The sequence below is a fragment of the Colletotrichum siamense genome (assembly GCF_013390195.1).
Source record: "Colletotrichum siamense strain Cg363 chromosome Unknown KSG_Cg363_contig02, whole genome shotgun sequence".
Taxonomy (NCBI): Eukaryota; Fungi; Ascomycota; class Sordariomycetes; order Glomerellales; family Glomerellaceae; genus Colletotrichum; species Colletotrichum siamense.
Window position 1 is genome coordinate 5072890 of NW_023501015.1, and position 16517 is coordinate 5089406.

The following is a 16517-nucleotide window of genomic DNA, read 5'->3' on the forward strand; positions in this document are numbered from 1 at the left end:
CAGTAACGAAAACTACGCGCGCCGGTAAACATAAAAGAGCCAAGGGGTTTACATGCCCGCCTTAAAAGGGTCTAGCGCAGAACTGTACACATTCTGTATTTCTGAGGGGTCTTGTGGTTAGGTCCAGGGGAAACCCCCACACTGCGGTACACCTACTTGATTGTCAGTCCCGCAGCAGCGTTCTTTTAATCTCACTGGCCCCGACATGCAGAGAGTCTGGATTATTTGTCGCTGTCTGACGTTATATGGTGATTTAGAAGATGCCGTGGACGCTAGATGCCATCACCAGCGATGGCAGCCGGGCCTCGGCCGAACAGCGAGGGAGGGGAACCTTTCAAGTCTTGAGACGGCTGACATTCCCCCGAAGGATACAGGCTCTTCTCGCCGTCATTCTCACAGTCTTCGTATTTGCTACGACTATTCTGTTTCTAGGACCTGAAAATCGACCTGCTCCTATCAACGATTTTATCGAATCACCACCCTGGCAGCCATATTGGACAACGGAGCAACTTGAACCCAAGTTTGCATATGCTCAGTACGCGACGAGTCTCGACTACCTGTGCAATGCGGTGTGTTCAATACGGAATTCGAAGGATGGAACAAAAAGCACTAATTGTTTTGTTTTTAAGGTGATCAACTTCGGACGCTTGCGGCGCTATGGCGCAAAGGAAGACTTGGTTCTTATTCACCCTAAAGGATGGCTTGAAGGAGTGAGTTACGAAGGCCCAGAGCTACATGTCGTTGCTTTGCTAACAAAAATATTTCTACTAAGTCGTCTCGTGAGGCAAAGGCTTTAGCGAAACTCAAAGAAGAACGACCGGAAATCCACATGCGAGCTTTCGATGTTATCTCGACGACCAAGGGCGACGCCACCTGGCGGGAGAGCTTGACGAAGTTTCACGCCTTTGCGCTTACTGAATGGACCCGAGTCCTCGCCTTCGATTCCGATTCACTCGTCCTGAACAAGATGGACCACTACTTCCTGAGCCCGGCAGCACCCGTCGCCGTCCCGAGAGCATACTGGCTCAACGAAAGGAGCGCCGACATCGCGAAGCAAGTTCTCGGATCACACGTCATGCTTATCGAACCGAACGAAGGACGTTACAAGAAGATCATGGATGAGGCTCTACGATCCGGAGACTTCGACATGGAGGTTGTCAATCACATGTTCAAGGACTCAGCAATGATCCTTCCCCATCGCCGTCTCGCTTTGTTAACTGGGGAGTTTCGCGCCAAGGACCATACAAAGTATTTGGCACCCGAAGAAGACGAGGAGTGGAATGCTATGGGAGAGGTCTCGAGGTCGTTCCTGGTTCATTTCAGTGACTGGCCTTTGCCAAAGCCATGGTTGCCGAGGACGAAGCAACAATGGGAAGCGGCTTTGCCGGAATGCTCGGAGGACGACGTGGAAAGGGAAGACAGACCAAGATGTGCTGACCGAGTGATGTGGTCTGGCTTCTATGAGGATTACGACCGGGAGAAGTCTGAACAATGTAAAAACCTTTCTATCTGAACCCTAATATGAGATTCTATCGATATTATTGAAAATGGGTGTACCACAGTGCGTCAATTGTTGTCAGCCGCGTCAAGGTACCATAGAAGTCGGAGTCAATCAATCACTAAGAAGCTTGCAGACAAAATGCACCCTATTGGTTCGACCTGCTGCCATGTTTTTACCCGCCAGGCCCGGTCCTTCCCGGAAAATGCTACCAAGATACCAATTCCGACGAATCATCGTTGCTTGCGCCCACACCTGGAGATCACGCGCATCTGCGCTCATGACGTTATGCCAAAGCCATGCCGTTCACCGCATTTCGCCAGAAACCGTCTAATAGTATCGCAAATCATCAATCATGTGTCACTGGCTTCAAAACAGAGTGGATGCTGGTTCCGTAACACTCTTTCCAAGTTTGTCGAAGATTTGGGCTTCATGACAGTTGTCAACGATGTGGTTCCGTGTCAGCCATCTGCCGGAGAAAAGCGTGCGTGGGTTGGAATTCCAGCTTCCTTGTCCCCGCCAGTATCGTGCTCCAAGTCCAGGACCAAATTCGACTCCGGGCACGCCTGTTTGATGGCCACTTGTTGCAAATTACAGTAAGCGCATCGGTTTGCTTTGCAACTTAAGCAAGCATCGAATTGAATAGAGTTAGGACCAGTACCACATTGGCACTATGCATGCGTCGTGTTAGCATCGCGATCTGAATGGTTCCGAGGTCCTAGCCATGGGTTGCACTCACACAAGTCCACACTGTGACTGTCTTTCTCTTAGGGCTTCGCTCTTGCAGGTTCATGGTGGAGAGTTTGAACATAACGCCAATCGATTCGGCAGGTGACAGCGTCCTGTTGCAGAGATGAATTTGCTCAGAGTAGTTGCACTTAGCTCCGAGAGAATGTGTCGGCTCGCGGACAATCAACCAAAAGGATCGTGATATATATTGATAGCGATTCTCAGCCTCAAGGCAGAATCGAGAGATCATGAAATTCGACGCAAAGGTACTCTACAAGGTCGGAGTGCCTCGCATCTGAGTACGCTGAGGTTGTACGTTGCCTGGTCTGTGTATCTTGCAGGGATGTGAAGCCCGGGTGGCATGTGAGGAGAGCTGAAAAAGCAAGCATTTTTAGTTGCATCCAATAGGCGGCCTCCAATCATCCGAGATCGGCTCTTGGTGTCATGGGTTGTTCACAGGGTATCTCACGTAGCATCGTGAGACGACGTAATGCCAAATCCAACCCCTAGCATTTGTGATTCGTGTTACTTTCGCACAAAGCTGGGGAGCAGAACACTGATGTGGCAGATTTTATAAATAGACTTGGACAAGATACGAGTCGTCAAGGAGGACGGTAGATACGGGTAGCTCTTTTATTAAACTGATGGAACACCAGGCGCCCAGTTCGTTAGCACTGTCGAAATTGATCTCGGGGGCCGAGCTATCATCTAGGAAGCGTCTCGGCCAGGTCCTTCGGCCGCCTTTTCCGCAAGAATGATGGGTAAGCAAAGGTCGAGAGTCCTGTCCCCGTTGCCTGGCTGCCGGCGTCTATTTCCAACCTCTTTTCCGTTGCATCTAAAGTCGACTGATCAGGACGACCTTTCCATTCCTCATACCATTTTCTGACCGGGTGCAGACTCCATGTTACCACAGTCAAGATCAATGTCAAAAAAAGAAACCAGACCACCACGTTTCCAACGACTATGCCAGCCTGCACGATACTACCAGCAAGCGCCATCGGAGAGAAAACCTGCAGCTAACCACAGTAGATTGATTAGCAAATGGTCATTTAAGAAGAACAAACCAATGTCTGAGGCTATGGATATGTGTTCTTACGATCGTAACATTGAGGTGCTGTAATTTGAGAGCCCGGACACCTTCGACGGCAATGTGGGTTTCAAGCTGCAAGCAGATATATCAGTCGTTGATCAAGCGCAAGATGCTGACTGTGAAAGGCTTACTTGTGAAGCGAAATTATCAACAATAGCCTTCAACTTCTTGAACTTCTCAAACGTCTTTTCTAAATCTTCTACATATTCCAATATCTTGTCGAAAGAGTTGTCCATGTGTGATGACGTAGACTCATCAGCTTGTGCGTCAATCCGGGAAGCGTCTTTGTCAAGAAACTTCCGCAAGACTTTCAAACTTGTTTCAAGCATCTCCATAAGTCGATTTAGAAGATTGCGAACTTGGTTGAGCCATTCTCCACTCCCTTCCACAGCCGCAGAATCTCCATCTGTAGTACCGAGATTGGTGTTGCGTCTTCTCAATAACAATGATGGCTTTGATAGCTAAATGGGCAAGTATGCGGATTAGCCAAAAGGATCATAAATGAAACCAGATAGAATCGACCACCATTGGCAACTCTCCTACCAGGGTCATCTCAAATCGTAGTACGCCAGCTATCAGAATTCTGATTCATGGCCAAGGCGGGAACAATAATCATGGAGGTATAAACTCACATATTGATTGATTCTCTGGCCAAGGTGGTACACTACATTCATCCATATTTCCCGGAGTCGCATGATACGGACCTTGATGATGAGAAGAAAGTATTCTCGAGGATCCACGGCTGCGACCTTGTCTGCAGTGAGCTTTCCAATACTCAGTGGATCGAGGTCTGGATCGTCGTCGTCTGGGTCTTTGGCATAGTGCGGCAGCATGTACGGGTCCTCGGCGTCGGTTTGGCTTTTGAAGTATGAATCTACCAGGCAGATGGCAGTCCAGCTGGAAGTATCCCATCCTGTCACTATGAATGAAGTTTGACACTCATACAAATAGTCAGTCTCATCCAGTGTTTGACCACCATCTTGACTATGGTTGACCGATGTCGCTAAGAAAGAGAGGTCGATAGTTTTACGCAAAGCGTCCATATTTGTCGTGCGACCCAGGTCGTCTTTCTTGGGCTGACCCTTTTGCCAGATCAGACATGGCATGTGAAACTCCAAGATGAAGTCATCTCCTTCCTGAAAACGAATTAGAAAGGAAACAACACAATATCAGCCATTCGGGACATACGCTTGACTTGAGGCCAACGGAGGTACTGGAATCTAGGTAATCAAACAAAAGCTGTCTAATAACCTGCTTCTGCTCATATGATGATCGAAGAGCCAAGACGCCCAGGGCAGTGGGAGAAGGATTTGGAATGTAGCTGACAGGTTTAGTTTGATTATCGACATGCAGAAGTTATCTCCGCATGATGGTGTGTTTCAACTTACATTCTTCTCCTCACAGCATTCTCCATGCCATCCTCGCCTATGCGCTGCAACATGTAAGGTCAGTGTTCCTTAACGACATGATTGGGCATTATTATTAACCCCTGCAAAAGTGCTAATGAGCTTTGCAGGCGCCTATCATGGCTGGGGTGCTTCGTACCTTCAACCTAGTGTGTTCATCAAATTGTTTCATCGAACTGATGCCACTATAGTGTCGAGAACCATTGTTCTTATCCATGTCGTGTAACCACACAGAGCTGACCTCAGGTTCATAGTCACCCGTCTGCACCTTTTCCAGGGTGTCTGGGCCAAATACCCGACGAAAGACTGGACATTCGTAGTCGAGGCGGGGGGACTTGTCAAGCACCTCCAGAAACAAGTCGAAGAAGCTCTGCGTCGTTGGTAGCTCCCCGTCAATCCAAGGGATGCTGTCCGATGTTCTGTTCGTATTGGGCTTGATCCATCTGAATGATCGTTGGGGACGGGACCGTGACATCGAAGAACTCATACTGCTCGCACATGATGACTAGAGCAAAGACAGAATATGATCTACGACCTCTCACGTAGAAGATGGAAGACATTTTGAGGGTTTTCGTCATGAAACGCTGATCCGGGCTGATATACATGCAATGCGTGAGGGGACCTGCAGCCCCAAAATTGGACTCGACCACACGAAGCATCGTTCTGAAAGCTCAAGTTGGCAGTCCAAAGCGATTGGACTATGTTCAGAGAAATTGCTTCAAGACCAATTACTGAGGAGAAGCGCCCGGTTAAATGAATCACAACAGCCCAATAAAGAGGCAACTCTTGGCCAGCCCCCCCCTATTGCATCTGCAAAGCGGCCCGACGTGGCAGGTTGGGTTGGAGGATGACTGCATAAGACCACATGCCCAGGGCCCTGGGTATGTCACTGAATCTCCAGAACCCTCTTTTGACGCCGCGCAACAAGCGCTCTCTTCACTTTGGGGCACGATCGTGCTCATAAATGTCGGTCGTCCCAAGCTCTTGCCATCACAATACTCTAAACTCCGGGGCGGTTTGTCTCTCTACGCGGACTGTGAGGCAAGTCAGGCAACCGCACTAGGGTGAGCCAGCAGTTTGGGAGCCAACGAGCAATAAACACGCACGCGTCAGACATGACTTTTGCTGCTACACCCACTATTTGATCAGTAGAAGTTCCCAACACCTCACAAGAATGATTTCGGGTACCCAGCAAATGAAAGCAGGGCTGCATGCCTGCCCAGACATTTGTAAATGTGCAGGGGAAAAAAAAGGCAGCACCAGCACTATGACGGGGCGGCGGTAGTCCCAAGTTCTCGCTGCATATGCAATATCACCGCTAGAGGACGGCGAAAGCAAAATGCCGAAAGCGGGCCTACAAGCATTTCTCGAATCCCATGTCCCAAAAAAATGAGGCCATGAGCATTTCGGGAAAAAGTCCCCCGATGACTTACCGAATCTTATCATGTGCTATAAAATGTCAGCTGAATGCCATAGAGCGGTGTGCAGAACTGCCCAATCGAAGGAAGCTCAGCCACACTCGTTCTGGCACAACCATTCATAGGGGCCTACCAACAGTGTAGGGGTTCAGTGATGTCACTTGGCTGTGCTTGTGACTCTAATGAATACCAGGCATCCGGTTGCCTTCTACTGGTTGCCTGCCCTGTGCCTGGATTGGACGTCGTTCAACGGGATGGCCCGTAGGAGGCAGACTGATTCAAAAATAAAAAATGATGCAAAGAAACTTTTCCATAGATATGCGAGGGCGCCTGTCTGCCTGGATCTCGCCGAACATGGGTCGCCGGAGCCGGGAACCGGCCCCACTCGTCATCGGCCGCGCTCCACATGAGTGATTGATCAAACATAATTGTAGTCTGTAGAAAAGACTACACGTCCCCGGATTCCGCCCGAGAATCTCAATTGATCAATCTTCTGGTCGCAGAAAGTGGTGATTCCTGATCATAGCTTTTGGCCGATTCGGGTTGTTGTGAGAACAAATGGCTCGAAAGATGAGTAACTTTTCTTTCTCTTAGTATTCTACCAGTTTTCTCTAAGCCCCGAGTATTCCACCTGAACACCATGAATTCAATTGAATCTAGTAAAGATGCAAGTCCCAGGCTTTTCCTTGCCCCCAAAGTTTTACTCGAGTCGGAACATGGAAACGGCATGAAACCCCGCTGCCACCAGCGAACAAATCTTTGGCTTTTATTTCCCATTTGCCACTCATATATCCCCAATCTTGCAGCATCAAGTGATGCTGATGATGTTGAAATTCTACGGGAAACTGAGTTCATATCGGGGCAAAAGCGGCTGGAGCAAAATTACGGTCAGATAAAAGATCGTTATCAACACAACAACACGAAGGACTCAGACCTGCATGCCGTGTTTTGCGACACTGCATTTTCTTTACTGCCCAGGATCAGGCTCGAACCTTTCGCACGGGGCAATACGCACAGCGTGGGTAGTGGCAATTATAGCAGTTGTCGTGCCGAATTGGATTGCCACCTTGTCCACACTGGCACTGTGGCAATGTTAGCGTTGGGGCAAAGCTTGACCAAGTGGTCTACATACACACTGCCAGAGTAGTATCTGTTTTCGCTTAGGGCCCCTTTGGGAATATTCTGGTTCAAAGCCTTCAATGCCCTCGGCAGCAGAGAAGACAAGCGGTTCCTCAAAGCTGGAGCAGCAAGGACTCAGCTTGTGGGCAATTCGGTTGAGTTCGAAGCACATCCAGGAAGTCCAACAATGGTGATGCGATACTAAGTCGTGGGTGTCTTCAATGACTTCCTGAGAGCAAGGCTTGCAAGACGCAAGAGATACCCCGGAGCTGATAGATATCGAGGAGGAGAGTTTCCGACGCTTGACCAGGAATGAAGAGTCCCGACCAGCAGCTCCCTGCACGACCTGCGGGGCTTCTGATTCAATGCCTGCAAGTAGCAAACTTAGACACCTGATCAAAGACGTCAGGTCAATTGGGATACTGCCTAAGTCCAGACGATGATGCCCGGCCGTTCTGTCGAGACGTTGAGGAGCCCAAAGCTTGAGATGGGCTGACGTGCGTGAGGGGCAATGCGTAGAGCTGTCCAATGGAGGCCTACGCGATTGGTCAAGCCCTGAAGCGCCGATAGCGAGTGGGTCGGTACTCCAATGGGACATCGAACAGCGGAAATTGACAGCTTTCCACGTGTATTGGGATCGAAACGACGACCGTACAGTCAGGCCGCTTTTGATTTCAGGCAGTCAATGGGGTTTTGTTTGTTGCTATTCCAGCTTTGTGCGTAGAATTTCGATCGTAAAATATTTGTGCCGGTGTCGGCTCCCTGCCGAACATCGATTAGCTAAGGTACCTTAGTTATGCAAGACACACCGCCCCTTGAAGAATAAAGAAAGGAGCTGCTGGGTGGCTTATGTATTTATGCAGGGGATATATGTATGATCGCGTGTTTTGAGCAAGATGCAAAAGGAATGTGCGGAGATGAGATGAGCACCCGGCAGGATATAAGGCCAATCTGAGCTAGCCGGGAGTAGCTCTTGCTAATCTAGGCCGCCAGTAACAAGTGTTTATCACTCCATTGGTACTAAAGCCTCGACGTAGGGGTTGCCTTCATTAGTCTTGTCCTTCATTGTGATATTGTCTGTCTTTCAAGACTCAGCCGTTTCAAGCCAGCTGAATCATTCACGATAAATGAATCCCACTGGGGTAGGTCAGAAAGCAGGACGACATCTGGGTCGATTTCATGGTACAAAGTCCCGCGTATATGAAACTCAATTCTCACTTTGTGACCAGATACTACAGTGTATGTATCCTGATTACCGAGAAGAACAAGAAACAAGGCAACTGCAGCCATGGGAACTCGTGAGAATGGGTGAGCTTTCAATTACACTTGGCCAATTGAGAATCGCCAATCCGCGCGCCGTGAAACGATCCAATAATCTGGGCATCATCAACATGGAGAAGCCGGGAGACGCATTTGAGCACGGAATGCCACTGAGACAGCGAGGCACGGTAATTAATGTCTTTCGTGCTAGACATTTGATTGGGGGGGAAGTCTGCAAAGAAGCAACGGCAGTTGCAGATCACGGAAAATCACCCGCCAGGCTGCCCGAGGCAGCAGTTGAAATGTTTGTTGATTTCATAAGAGCACTAGCATTCTTGAGGGGGTTAATTGACCTCACATGTTTACGTTTTATCTCCCGAAAGCCAGCCTGGGCAGGCTGAAAAGAAAATGACGTGATGAGCGAAGGAGCATTAAGATATCAACGGGGAACCTATCTTCAAACACGAACATGTGAAACGTTGCATTACGTACGACTCATGAAATGCAGTGGTACGTGGTACATTACACCAATTTGCGTTATACAGAACGCGGCGTGAGGCTGGATGCTTTTCGCCACAGCCACAGTCGGATAATTACTCCTTCGTCTCCTTTCTTTGAGCTATTCACTGTACGGGAGAAATTCAACAGAACGATAATCCCTTGAACTACTGCTTGAGTTCGACTTCAGTGTCAAAGTCAAGTCCCCTCAAGTTCGAGTGAACTAGTAATATTCCTAAACTTGTGGGCTCGTCACATTACGACGCCGTGCTTCCTTCGCTTCTCCTCTATCAAGTTGTCTGATGAATGGTCTCTTCAATGCAGTGAGTAAGAATTGACTTCTGGAAATGAATTCTGGACAATCAACGATTCAAAGAACGACTAGCCAGAAGTCTACCGAATCTTTCTTGCCACCCAAACCTGAGCAGAATAGGCATTTCTTGTTAGTGCCCTATCGTTGAAGCCGTAAACAGCTTGCTTCCCCCTGATCATGTCCGTCTCAAGGTTCAGATCTCCACATAATTCATCAGTGTTCAGAAATTCGAAACCCATCTCCTTGGCAACAGCCACAATTTCCTCCAGTGAAAGCTGAACAAAAGGGCCTGTACCCCACAACAGCGGTCCGAAGTTGACCCAATAACCCCCTAGCTTCAACACTGAGTGAATTGTGTCAAAGTAACTCATGACGTTTCTCGCAGTGTCGATGAAGAAGTAGGTAACAACTGAGTCAAATTGCCCCTTATGAGACTTGAACTCCGAAACAAAGTCGCCTTCGACAAGTAGCACGGAGCTGGCATTGACTCGGATGTCAGGAAAGGAGACGCCGCGAAGCATATCGGCGTTCGTCGCGTGATGAGACCATGAGTCAATGAAGGGGTGCACGGATTTTGATCCAGGGCCAGGATGTGTCTCCACGAAGCGGTATGCCAAGTTCATGAACATGGACCATTCATTGATAGTGACATCGAAGCCACTTAGACCGGCGAGCTCGTGTCCAAGTCGCCCAAGACCAGATCCAGGGAGCAGGACCTTGACCTCGGTCTCTGACCGGTCTGGGAAAAGAGACTTCATCGTTGTGAGAATGCAAGGAAAACCATCATCGCGCTCTCCTTTGCCTGATGTAGACCAATCCCTGACGAAATGCTTCAAAGCTTGAGAAACGCTGACTCTGTCCGCGAGCTGGTTGGCAGCATCTTTGGCCTTGCTGTGAGCACTGAGCTCCTCCTGCGAAATTTCGTAGTATTCCAATGCAGTCTGCACAATTTCGTCACATAACTGTTGATTGACGTCGTGTAGCTGTTCAGTAATTTCAAACTTGTGTGAGTACCCGATTGCCTTCTCCAGCACCTGATTAGGCAATTCGGTCAGTAAAGGGGTGGAATCTCGGTGAGCTTGCTAAGACATACTCTCTTCTGGGTCTTGGGGACGTGGGTGTATAGATCTTTCCATCGGTTCAGTTCGGCCATCTGTCTCGCCTTGTAACGGCTGAATCCGAAAAGAGCCTCCATGAGACGGTGGCGAGGATGATTGGTGTCCCACTTTCCGTGAGACTTGCTCATTCGCTTCATGAGATTCCTCTTCTCTTGCTCATGGCGTTGACTCGGCCTGTCCGGGACGTCTGCGAGGGTAACCAAGACTTCGTGAACCTCAGTAAATGAGTCAAGTGGCATCTATAATGATATCAGCTCCAAAAATTTGTGATCTCGTGCAGCGCCTTCTGTAACACGCCGATATTGAGCAGCAAACTCACAGAAGCGATGATCTCCTGTGCGTCACCATCCCTAATCGCACCTTCCACCTTCTCAATCACATCGCTTCCTAAATGGGCCTCATCATTTGCACAAAGAACGCCACAAGCGAAGCTAGTGAGTAGCCATGAGACTGGATGAGACAACTTCATGGTCGCCTGGAGAGGCCGTCGTGCTTGTGGGCTGTTGGGTCACGAGGTAGAGAACCGGCGTTCGTGAACAGCGACGACAACAAATGGTGGTTAAATGAGATAATGACAATTGAATTGAAGCAAACAGACTTCCTGGAAGGGATCAAGTGAAAAGCGGAAAGTTGTGGTGAGTGAGGCTGAAATTTCTAAAATTTGAATTACGCGCGCTGTATGAGATCGAGAACCCTGATGGCCGCCAAGACCACCAACGTGAAAAATCACCACCAACGACCCAGCCGACATGCGACATTTCTCTTGGATGCTCATCCCGCTGCAAAAGTTCCCGTAAGAGCCCCATCTTTCTCCTCTTTAGTCGTCACTTTCATAATCATGCTTTACCTCAGTTCCCCCTCTCAGCGTCCGCCGTCAGAATCTCATTCAACCGGTCGCGCTTCACACAGTTCTCCAACGCAAAGCTCGCCGCCAGCTCCTCCAACTCCTCCTCCGTCTTTCCCTTGAACAGCTCCGCAAACTCCCAGCCGTGGTACTCGCTCAATAGGCACTCCCTCACCACGCGCTCGACCTGGCGATCGAACGTCCACGTCTTGGGGTACTTCTTCTTGTGCAGGTGCTCCGGCAGCGTCGACTTCAGCTTCGCGATGAAGGGCCCGTAGACCTCGTCGTCGATGCCGCTCTTGTCGGCGCAGCCCCAGAAGTCGAGCCCGAGGCGCTGCTTCTTCTCAATGAAGGGCCGGATGAGGCGCATGTAGGGGCTCTGCGGGTCGACGTACACCATGCCCTGGTAGCCGACGTCCTTGTACAGCCAGATGCTCCACGAGATGCCGCCGAACTCGCGGTAGATCTCGAGCTGCTCCTTGAGCAGCGCGAAGCGCTTCTCGTTGGTCGCGGCGGCGTTGGCGTCCGTCGCGGGGTCCTGGTAGACGGGGCCCCACTCGCCGTTCCAGATGGGGACGCCGGCCTTCTGCATAAACTCGACCTTGCGCTTCAAGCTGGCGCGGAGCTTCTGCTTCTGGGCGTCGGTGCCGTCGTACTGCTCGGGCAGGGGGAAGCCGTAGAGGCTGTAGTCGTGGCAGCTGTAGACGCTGTTGGGGAGAGTCTTTTCGGGGTTGAAGGCGGAGAAGTCCATGGCATAGGTGTTGCCGTCCAGGAAGAGGATGTGGTCGGGGTCGATGGCGCGGATGGCCTTCTCGGCGCGCTCGTACCACGCGATGAGGCGGGTGTGCTTGGGGTCTGCGGGCTCGTTGAGGGGGTTGTAGCCCGCGATCACCTTGTTGCCCTTGTAATGGGTGGCGAGGGCCTCCCAGAGCTGGATGGCGCGGTCTTGGAAGTCCTTGAACTCCCAGAACAGCGCCCTTGAGATGCCGGAATCGCTGTGCCAGTCCTGGTTCTGACCGCCTGGTACAGCGTGGAGGTCGAGGATGACGTAGATGTTGTACTTGGCGCAGAAGTTGACAACCCGGTCGAGCAGCTCGAAGCCGGACTTCTTGATCACGCTCGGGTTGTCGTCGTCCATGAAGTGGCGGTAGTTAAAGGGCACACGCAGGCAGTTGAGGCCTAATGATGCGAAGAGGGCAGCATCTGCCTCTGTGAAGTAGTAGTGAAGGAGACGGGAGAAGAAGAAGTCGGCCTTCTCCTTGCCAAGAACCTCTGTTAGGGCTTCGCGGTGCTCGTGCTCGTGGCCGGTGTAACCTGTGATGAAATTCTCCATGTTGTGCATGCCGCCCGTGGCAGCGCCCTTGAGGATGACTTCTTCGCCATTCTCGTTGACGATCTTGGTGCCGCTGACGCGGAGCATCGTGCAGGGGGGGTTGGGTGTGGTGGGTGACATGATTGCGGACGTGGTCTGAGGTTTGGTTTGGCCTGTAGAGCCTCTTAATCTTCTCGAGGGGAGTCCTTTATACCCGGCTTATTGCATTGAGTTCAACGGGCCGGGAAACGGTCCCGATTATTGGGCCCTAGGGCGTCCTTGGACTCTTTTGTCATCGCGCATCAGGTGGTGAGGTGTCCCGGATTCTTAAGTGCGACATTCCGCGATGGAGGGTGGAAGTGGGTCGTCTCCGGAACGCTTTCCCCAGTTATTCGGGACGCCAGACTGGATGAACCCGGATCTGGGGTACAGACACCCGCGCGTGACAAAGAGCAGGGATGGCAGCGGGGTGTTGGCGGGGGAGCTAGTTGTTCCGAGTGAGCTCACTCCCGATGCTCGACCCAGCAATCGGGTTGCTTTAGAGAGGTCACATCGGCTCCGTTTCCAAGCTTCGTATGCCGAGCGTCGATGGAGAATGTGTTCAGGCTGAATTGCTATGTGGGGTAATTCAAGGCTTTTACCCGTGAATCTGGACCATTGTCTATGATCCTAAATGATATGCCGACGGGGATGTTCCGGGTGCGAGCGCGCGTGTTTCTCCCAATAGCCTCCGTATCTTTGACACCTGTGGAACCTCACCTTGCCAAAAGGCGAGTAGGTCCACGATCCCGTCCACACCAGTCTCCCATCCAGAGGGCATCTGACAGGTTTCCTCAGAGCCATTGCTCCTCCCTGTCTCGATAAGCATAGCGGCTGCCGTCAGGACTAGCGCACTTCGTGAACAAGACCTCATCAGCGGAAGTGTTCCATGATGGCGATGATAGTATCCCGGTTGATTCACTCTCAGCCGTTCAAGGTGTATTTCGAGACCCTTTTGCACAAAGGCAATGCAACAGTCTGGTAGAGGCCCGCTGATACAGCTCGGATTCGCGCCCAAGCCATCAAGATACGCAGTGACAAATGGCCAGTAGATGTTTTCAAATAGGTTTATGGCGTGTCCTCTAAGCACAAATCTGCACACGTCGTCCTGTTCCGGAGGCTCGTTGAACGATAGCCCGGGTGTAAGTGACGCGATCCAACCTCGTGCCTGTTCCTCATACTGCGGGACTGCCGTGGCCAGGGCTGCGAGGTATGCTTGGCGCGTGGGATGCTCTTTTTGGAGACCCACCATCTCGGCGCTAATCCGGGACGCGAGTCTGCGGAGAGATATCTCGGAGAGGTAAAAGTACCAGGAGGTCCTCTCTCGTGCCAGGCGTGGGTCACTGGCAGCCTCAACTTCAGCCCTCGGGGCCGGTGGCGTTGGGAAGAAGGGAGGGTAGAACGCGAGCTCCTTGTCGCTGAGGGAGAAGTCGGGTAGATAGAGATCTCCTCTCATCTCCCGCTCGGACTTCCATGAAGACCAGTAGATGGCTTGCTGGAGTGTGTCAATGGAGTAATTGTGTAATTCGTTGCCCGACTCGACGTAGTTGTGGTAGCGTTGCTGAGATTCAGGGGTAAGAAAGGGGAGTTGCTGACAACTGGCGAGCGCCTGCACGAAGTATCGCCATGCCTTGACGGGCTGGAAGATGCACATCATGTAAACCCCTGACAGGAAGAGACACTGAGCCGCAATGATGTCGTCCGACGACAGTAGGATCCCGAGTCTTTTCTGAGCCGCCTGGAAGAACGATTGCGCGTTGCCGTGGGCCAGGGTCCCGGGCATGGTCTCGTGACTCGGGCCGAAGGGTGTCGCGATGGACCCTAATGCGAAAATCAGGAGAGACAAGCAGGACTCGGCAGACCAGTCGATGCCGTTCATGATGGTTGTCGACACCATCTTTCTCGTGGCGGTTTCGTCCAGGATGGGATTTTTGACATGGGCATAGCTGAAGAAGCTATCAAGCAGATCGTTGACCCTTCTTGGTTCCATGTCGAGCGCGCCCAGCACTGAAGCCGGCGAGCTCGCAGCGGCGGTGGGGTGATCGATGTGTAGCACACCGTGGTTCTCTGCGGCTTCTCTCCTCATCGTCTGGAATACGTGCCACGACATGACCTCTTCAGGGCCAGGGGGAATAATCATGCCAAGCTGAATCGGAGTCCCCACCGGCGGCGGTAATTCGAGACGTGGCTCGGCCGGGGCCTCGACTACCCTCGTCTTATTTGAAGACCCTTCAACCGAGACGGATCTCATCAACTCCTCTAGATCATCCAGTCGTTCCAAGATCTTCAGACTTGCTGGGTCAAAGCTGGACAAGTCGACAGGCGACTGTATGCAAGTCGCCCCGACCTTGAGGCAGAACGAGCATGACGGCTTCAGGTTATCGCATTTCGTCCTTCGAGCCCGGCACACCTGACAAGCCCTCACAGCTCTCTTTCGTTGATAGAATGCCGTTCCCCTAGCCGACGGACGGGTGTTGGCCTTCGTTGATGATTCCGGCTGGCTCCGGTCCGGAACCGCCTCTTCAGGCGCTAACGACACGTGGTTTTCCGGGGGAGATGGGTCAGCCATCAGGTAACAGATAAACTGGGGAAAACAGACGGGTTGCAATGGTTCGACTCTGTGGGGAAAGCAGCTGGTTCGTTCGTTTGCGGGACGGGTGAGTGATGTGGAAGCTGGAGAAAGAAAAACATGGGGAAAACGTCGCGGAATATCGCTCGAGAAAAGACACCCTTCTTCAAGGCCTAGAAAAGGCGCCTAAAGACGCTACACTCCGTTGCGTTGATAGCGTCCACCCCGCAGTTTTTAGCCCGAAAAAGGCAAAAAAAGGGGCTTTTTACCGAAAAACCACTAAATCGCCCTAAACTTTGTCTACTAATACCTCTATGCGTACGTAATGCGCGTAAATAAAAAATATATTAATTGATAGCTTTCGATTAGGTGATTATAATGATATCTTTTTTATTCTTGCGTATTATGTACGCATAGAGTTATCTAAGTGTGAAGTTAAGGCTAATTTTGAGGGGTTTTTTAAGCGGATAGTTTAACGTAACGCGCTGGGGGTTTCGTTTTTTCTTTTTAGCGTTGTGTTAAGTGTCCGCTAACCTAGAAACCCCCTTAAAACCCCCTAAACTTCATACTTAGATAACTCTATGCGTATATAATGCGCGAGAATAAAAAAGATATTATTATAATCACCTAATCGAGGGCTATCGATTGATATATTTTTTATTTACGCGTATTACGTACGCATAGAGTTATTAAAACGTGAAGTTTAGGGGGTTTTAAGGGGTTTCTAAGCTAGCGGAAAATTTTCCTTCCGGGTCAAACTTGGGGGCGGACGCTGTCAACGCAACGGAGTGTAATCCGAAACTGGATCGCGGGGAAATTTGCGGGGCACCACACGCTGGAATCGTTCCACACGCTCGGAATTTGCACCTCGGCCAAACGCGGACTCGCGTCGACTGACTTTTGGGCTGAACGAACCCTTGGCCAGACCTGACTAGCACCGGCCTAGTTTCGCTTGAAGAGTCCGCGGAGTGTCGCACTTTGTGTGTGTCTTTGCCGGGCAGAGTTGAGCAGGAAACGACGGTCAGGATGACCTCAGTTGGTAACCAACTTGCATGCCGACTTGCACCCATGCAAGCAACCATCACGAGTCGGCAAGTCCAGTAACCTGACAGCCGGAAACGATGAGCCGGACTTGGATATAATCTCAAAGGCTTCCCCGGACTTTTTGACATGATCGCCCTGTTCATTCTCCACCGCCTTACCAACCTCGTTCGGTCTCCCTTCGAGTTCTAGGCCCCCTTTCCCGTCAAAGAGTCAAACAACTCCATCTCAACTGCCGCAAGTGACACCAACGAACAGCAGCG

General features: G+C 50.9%; 5 protein-coding genes across 5 annotated transcripts; 1 reads left to right on the top strand and 4 right to left on the bottom strand.

Annotated features, from left to right (window-relative positions):
• Window positions 1-260: 260 nt before the first annotated feature.
• GNT1-0 (Glucose N-acetyltransferase 1) lies at window positions 261-1513 on the top strand (the record flags this gene model as incomplete). Its single annotated transcript, XM_036635160.1, has 3 exons — window positions 261-569; window positions 630-710; window positions 773-1513. The coding sequence occupies 3 exons, from the start codon at window positions 261-263 to the stop codon at window positions 1511-1513; spliced, it is 1131 nt and encodes a 376-aa protein (XP_036499475.1).
• A 1239-nt stretch (window positions 1514-2752) lies between these two features.
• Window positions 2753-5283, bottom strand: CGCS363_v003312 (uncharacterized protein; the record flags this gene model as incomplete). Its single annotated transcript, XM_036635161.1, has 7 exons — window positions 2753-2755; window positions 3324-3389; window positions 3449-3778; window positions 4022-4453; window positions 4506-4638; window positions 4706-4749; window positions 5266-5283. 7 exons carry the CDS (start codon window positions 5281-5283, stop codon window positions 2753-2755), a joined length of 1026 nt encoding a protein of 341 aa, XP_036499474.1.
• Window positions 5284-9411: 4128 nt separating this feature from the next.
• Carnmt1 (Carnosine N-methyltransferase) lies at window positions 9412-10918 on the bottom strand (the record flags this gene model as incomplete). The annotated part of the gene is made up of 3 exons (XM_036635162.1): window positions 9412-10365; window positions 10425-10688; window positions 10769-10918. 3 exons carry the CDS (start codon window positions 10916-10918, stop codon window positions 9412-9414), a joined length of 1368 nt encoding a protein of 455 aa, XP_036499473.1.
• Window positions 10919-11297: 379 nt separating this feature from the next.
• Window positions 11298-12746, bottom strand: Xyl5-0 (Beta-xylosidase; the record flags this gene model as incomplete). The annotated part of the gene is made up of 1 exon (XM_036635163.1): window positions 11298-12746. One exon carries the CDS (start codon window positions 12744-12746, stop codon window positions 11298-11300), a length of 1449 nt encoding a protein of 482 aa, XP_036499472.1.
• Window positions 12747-13266: 520 nt separating this feature from the next.
• Window positions 13267-15213, bottom strand: OAF3 (Oleate activated transcription factor 3; the record flags this gene model as incomplete). The annotated part of the gene is made up of 2 exons (XM_036635164.1): window positions 13267-13274; window positions 13365-15213. 2 exons carry the CDS (start codon window positions 15211-15213, stop codon window positions 13267-13269), a joined length of 1857 nt encoding a protein of 618 aa, XP_036499471.1.
• Between the last annotated feature and the right edge of the window lie 1304 nt (window positions 15214-16517).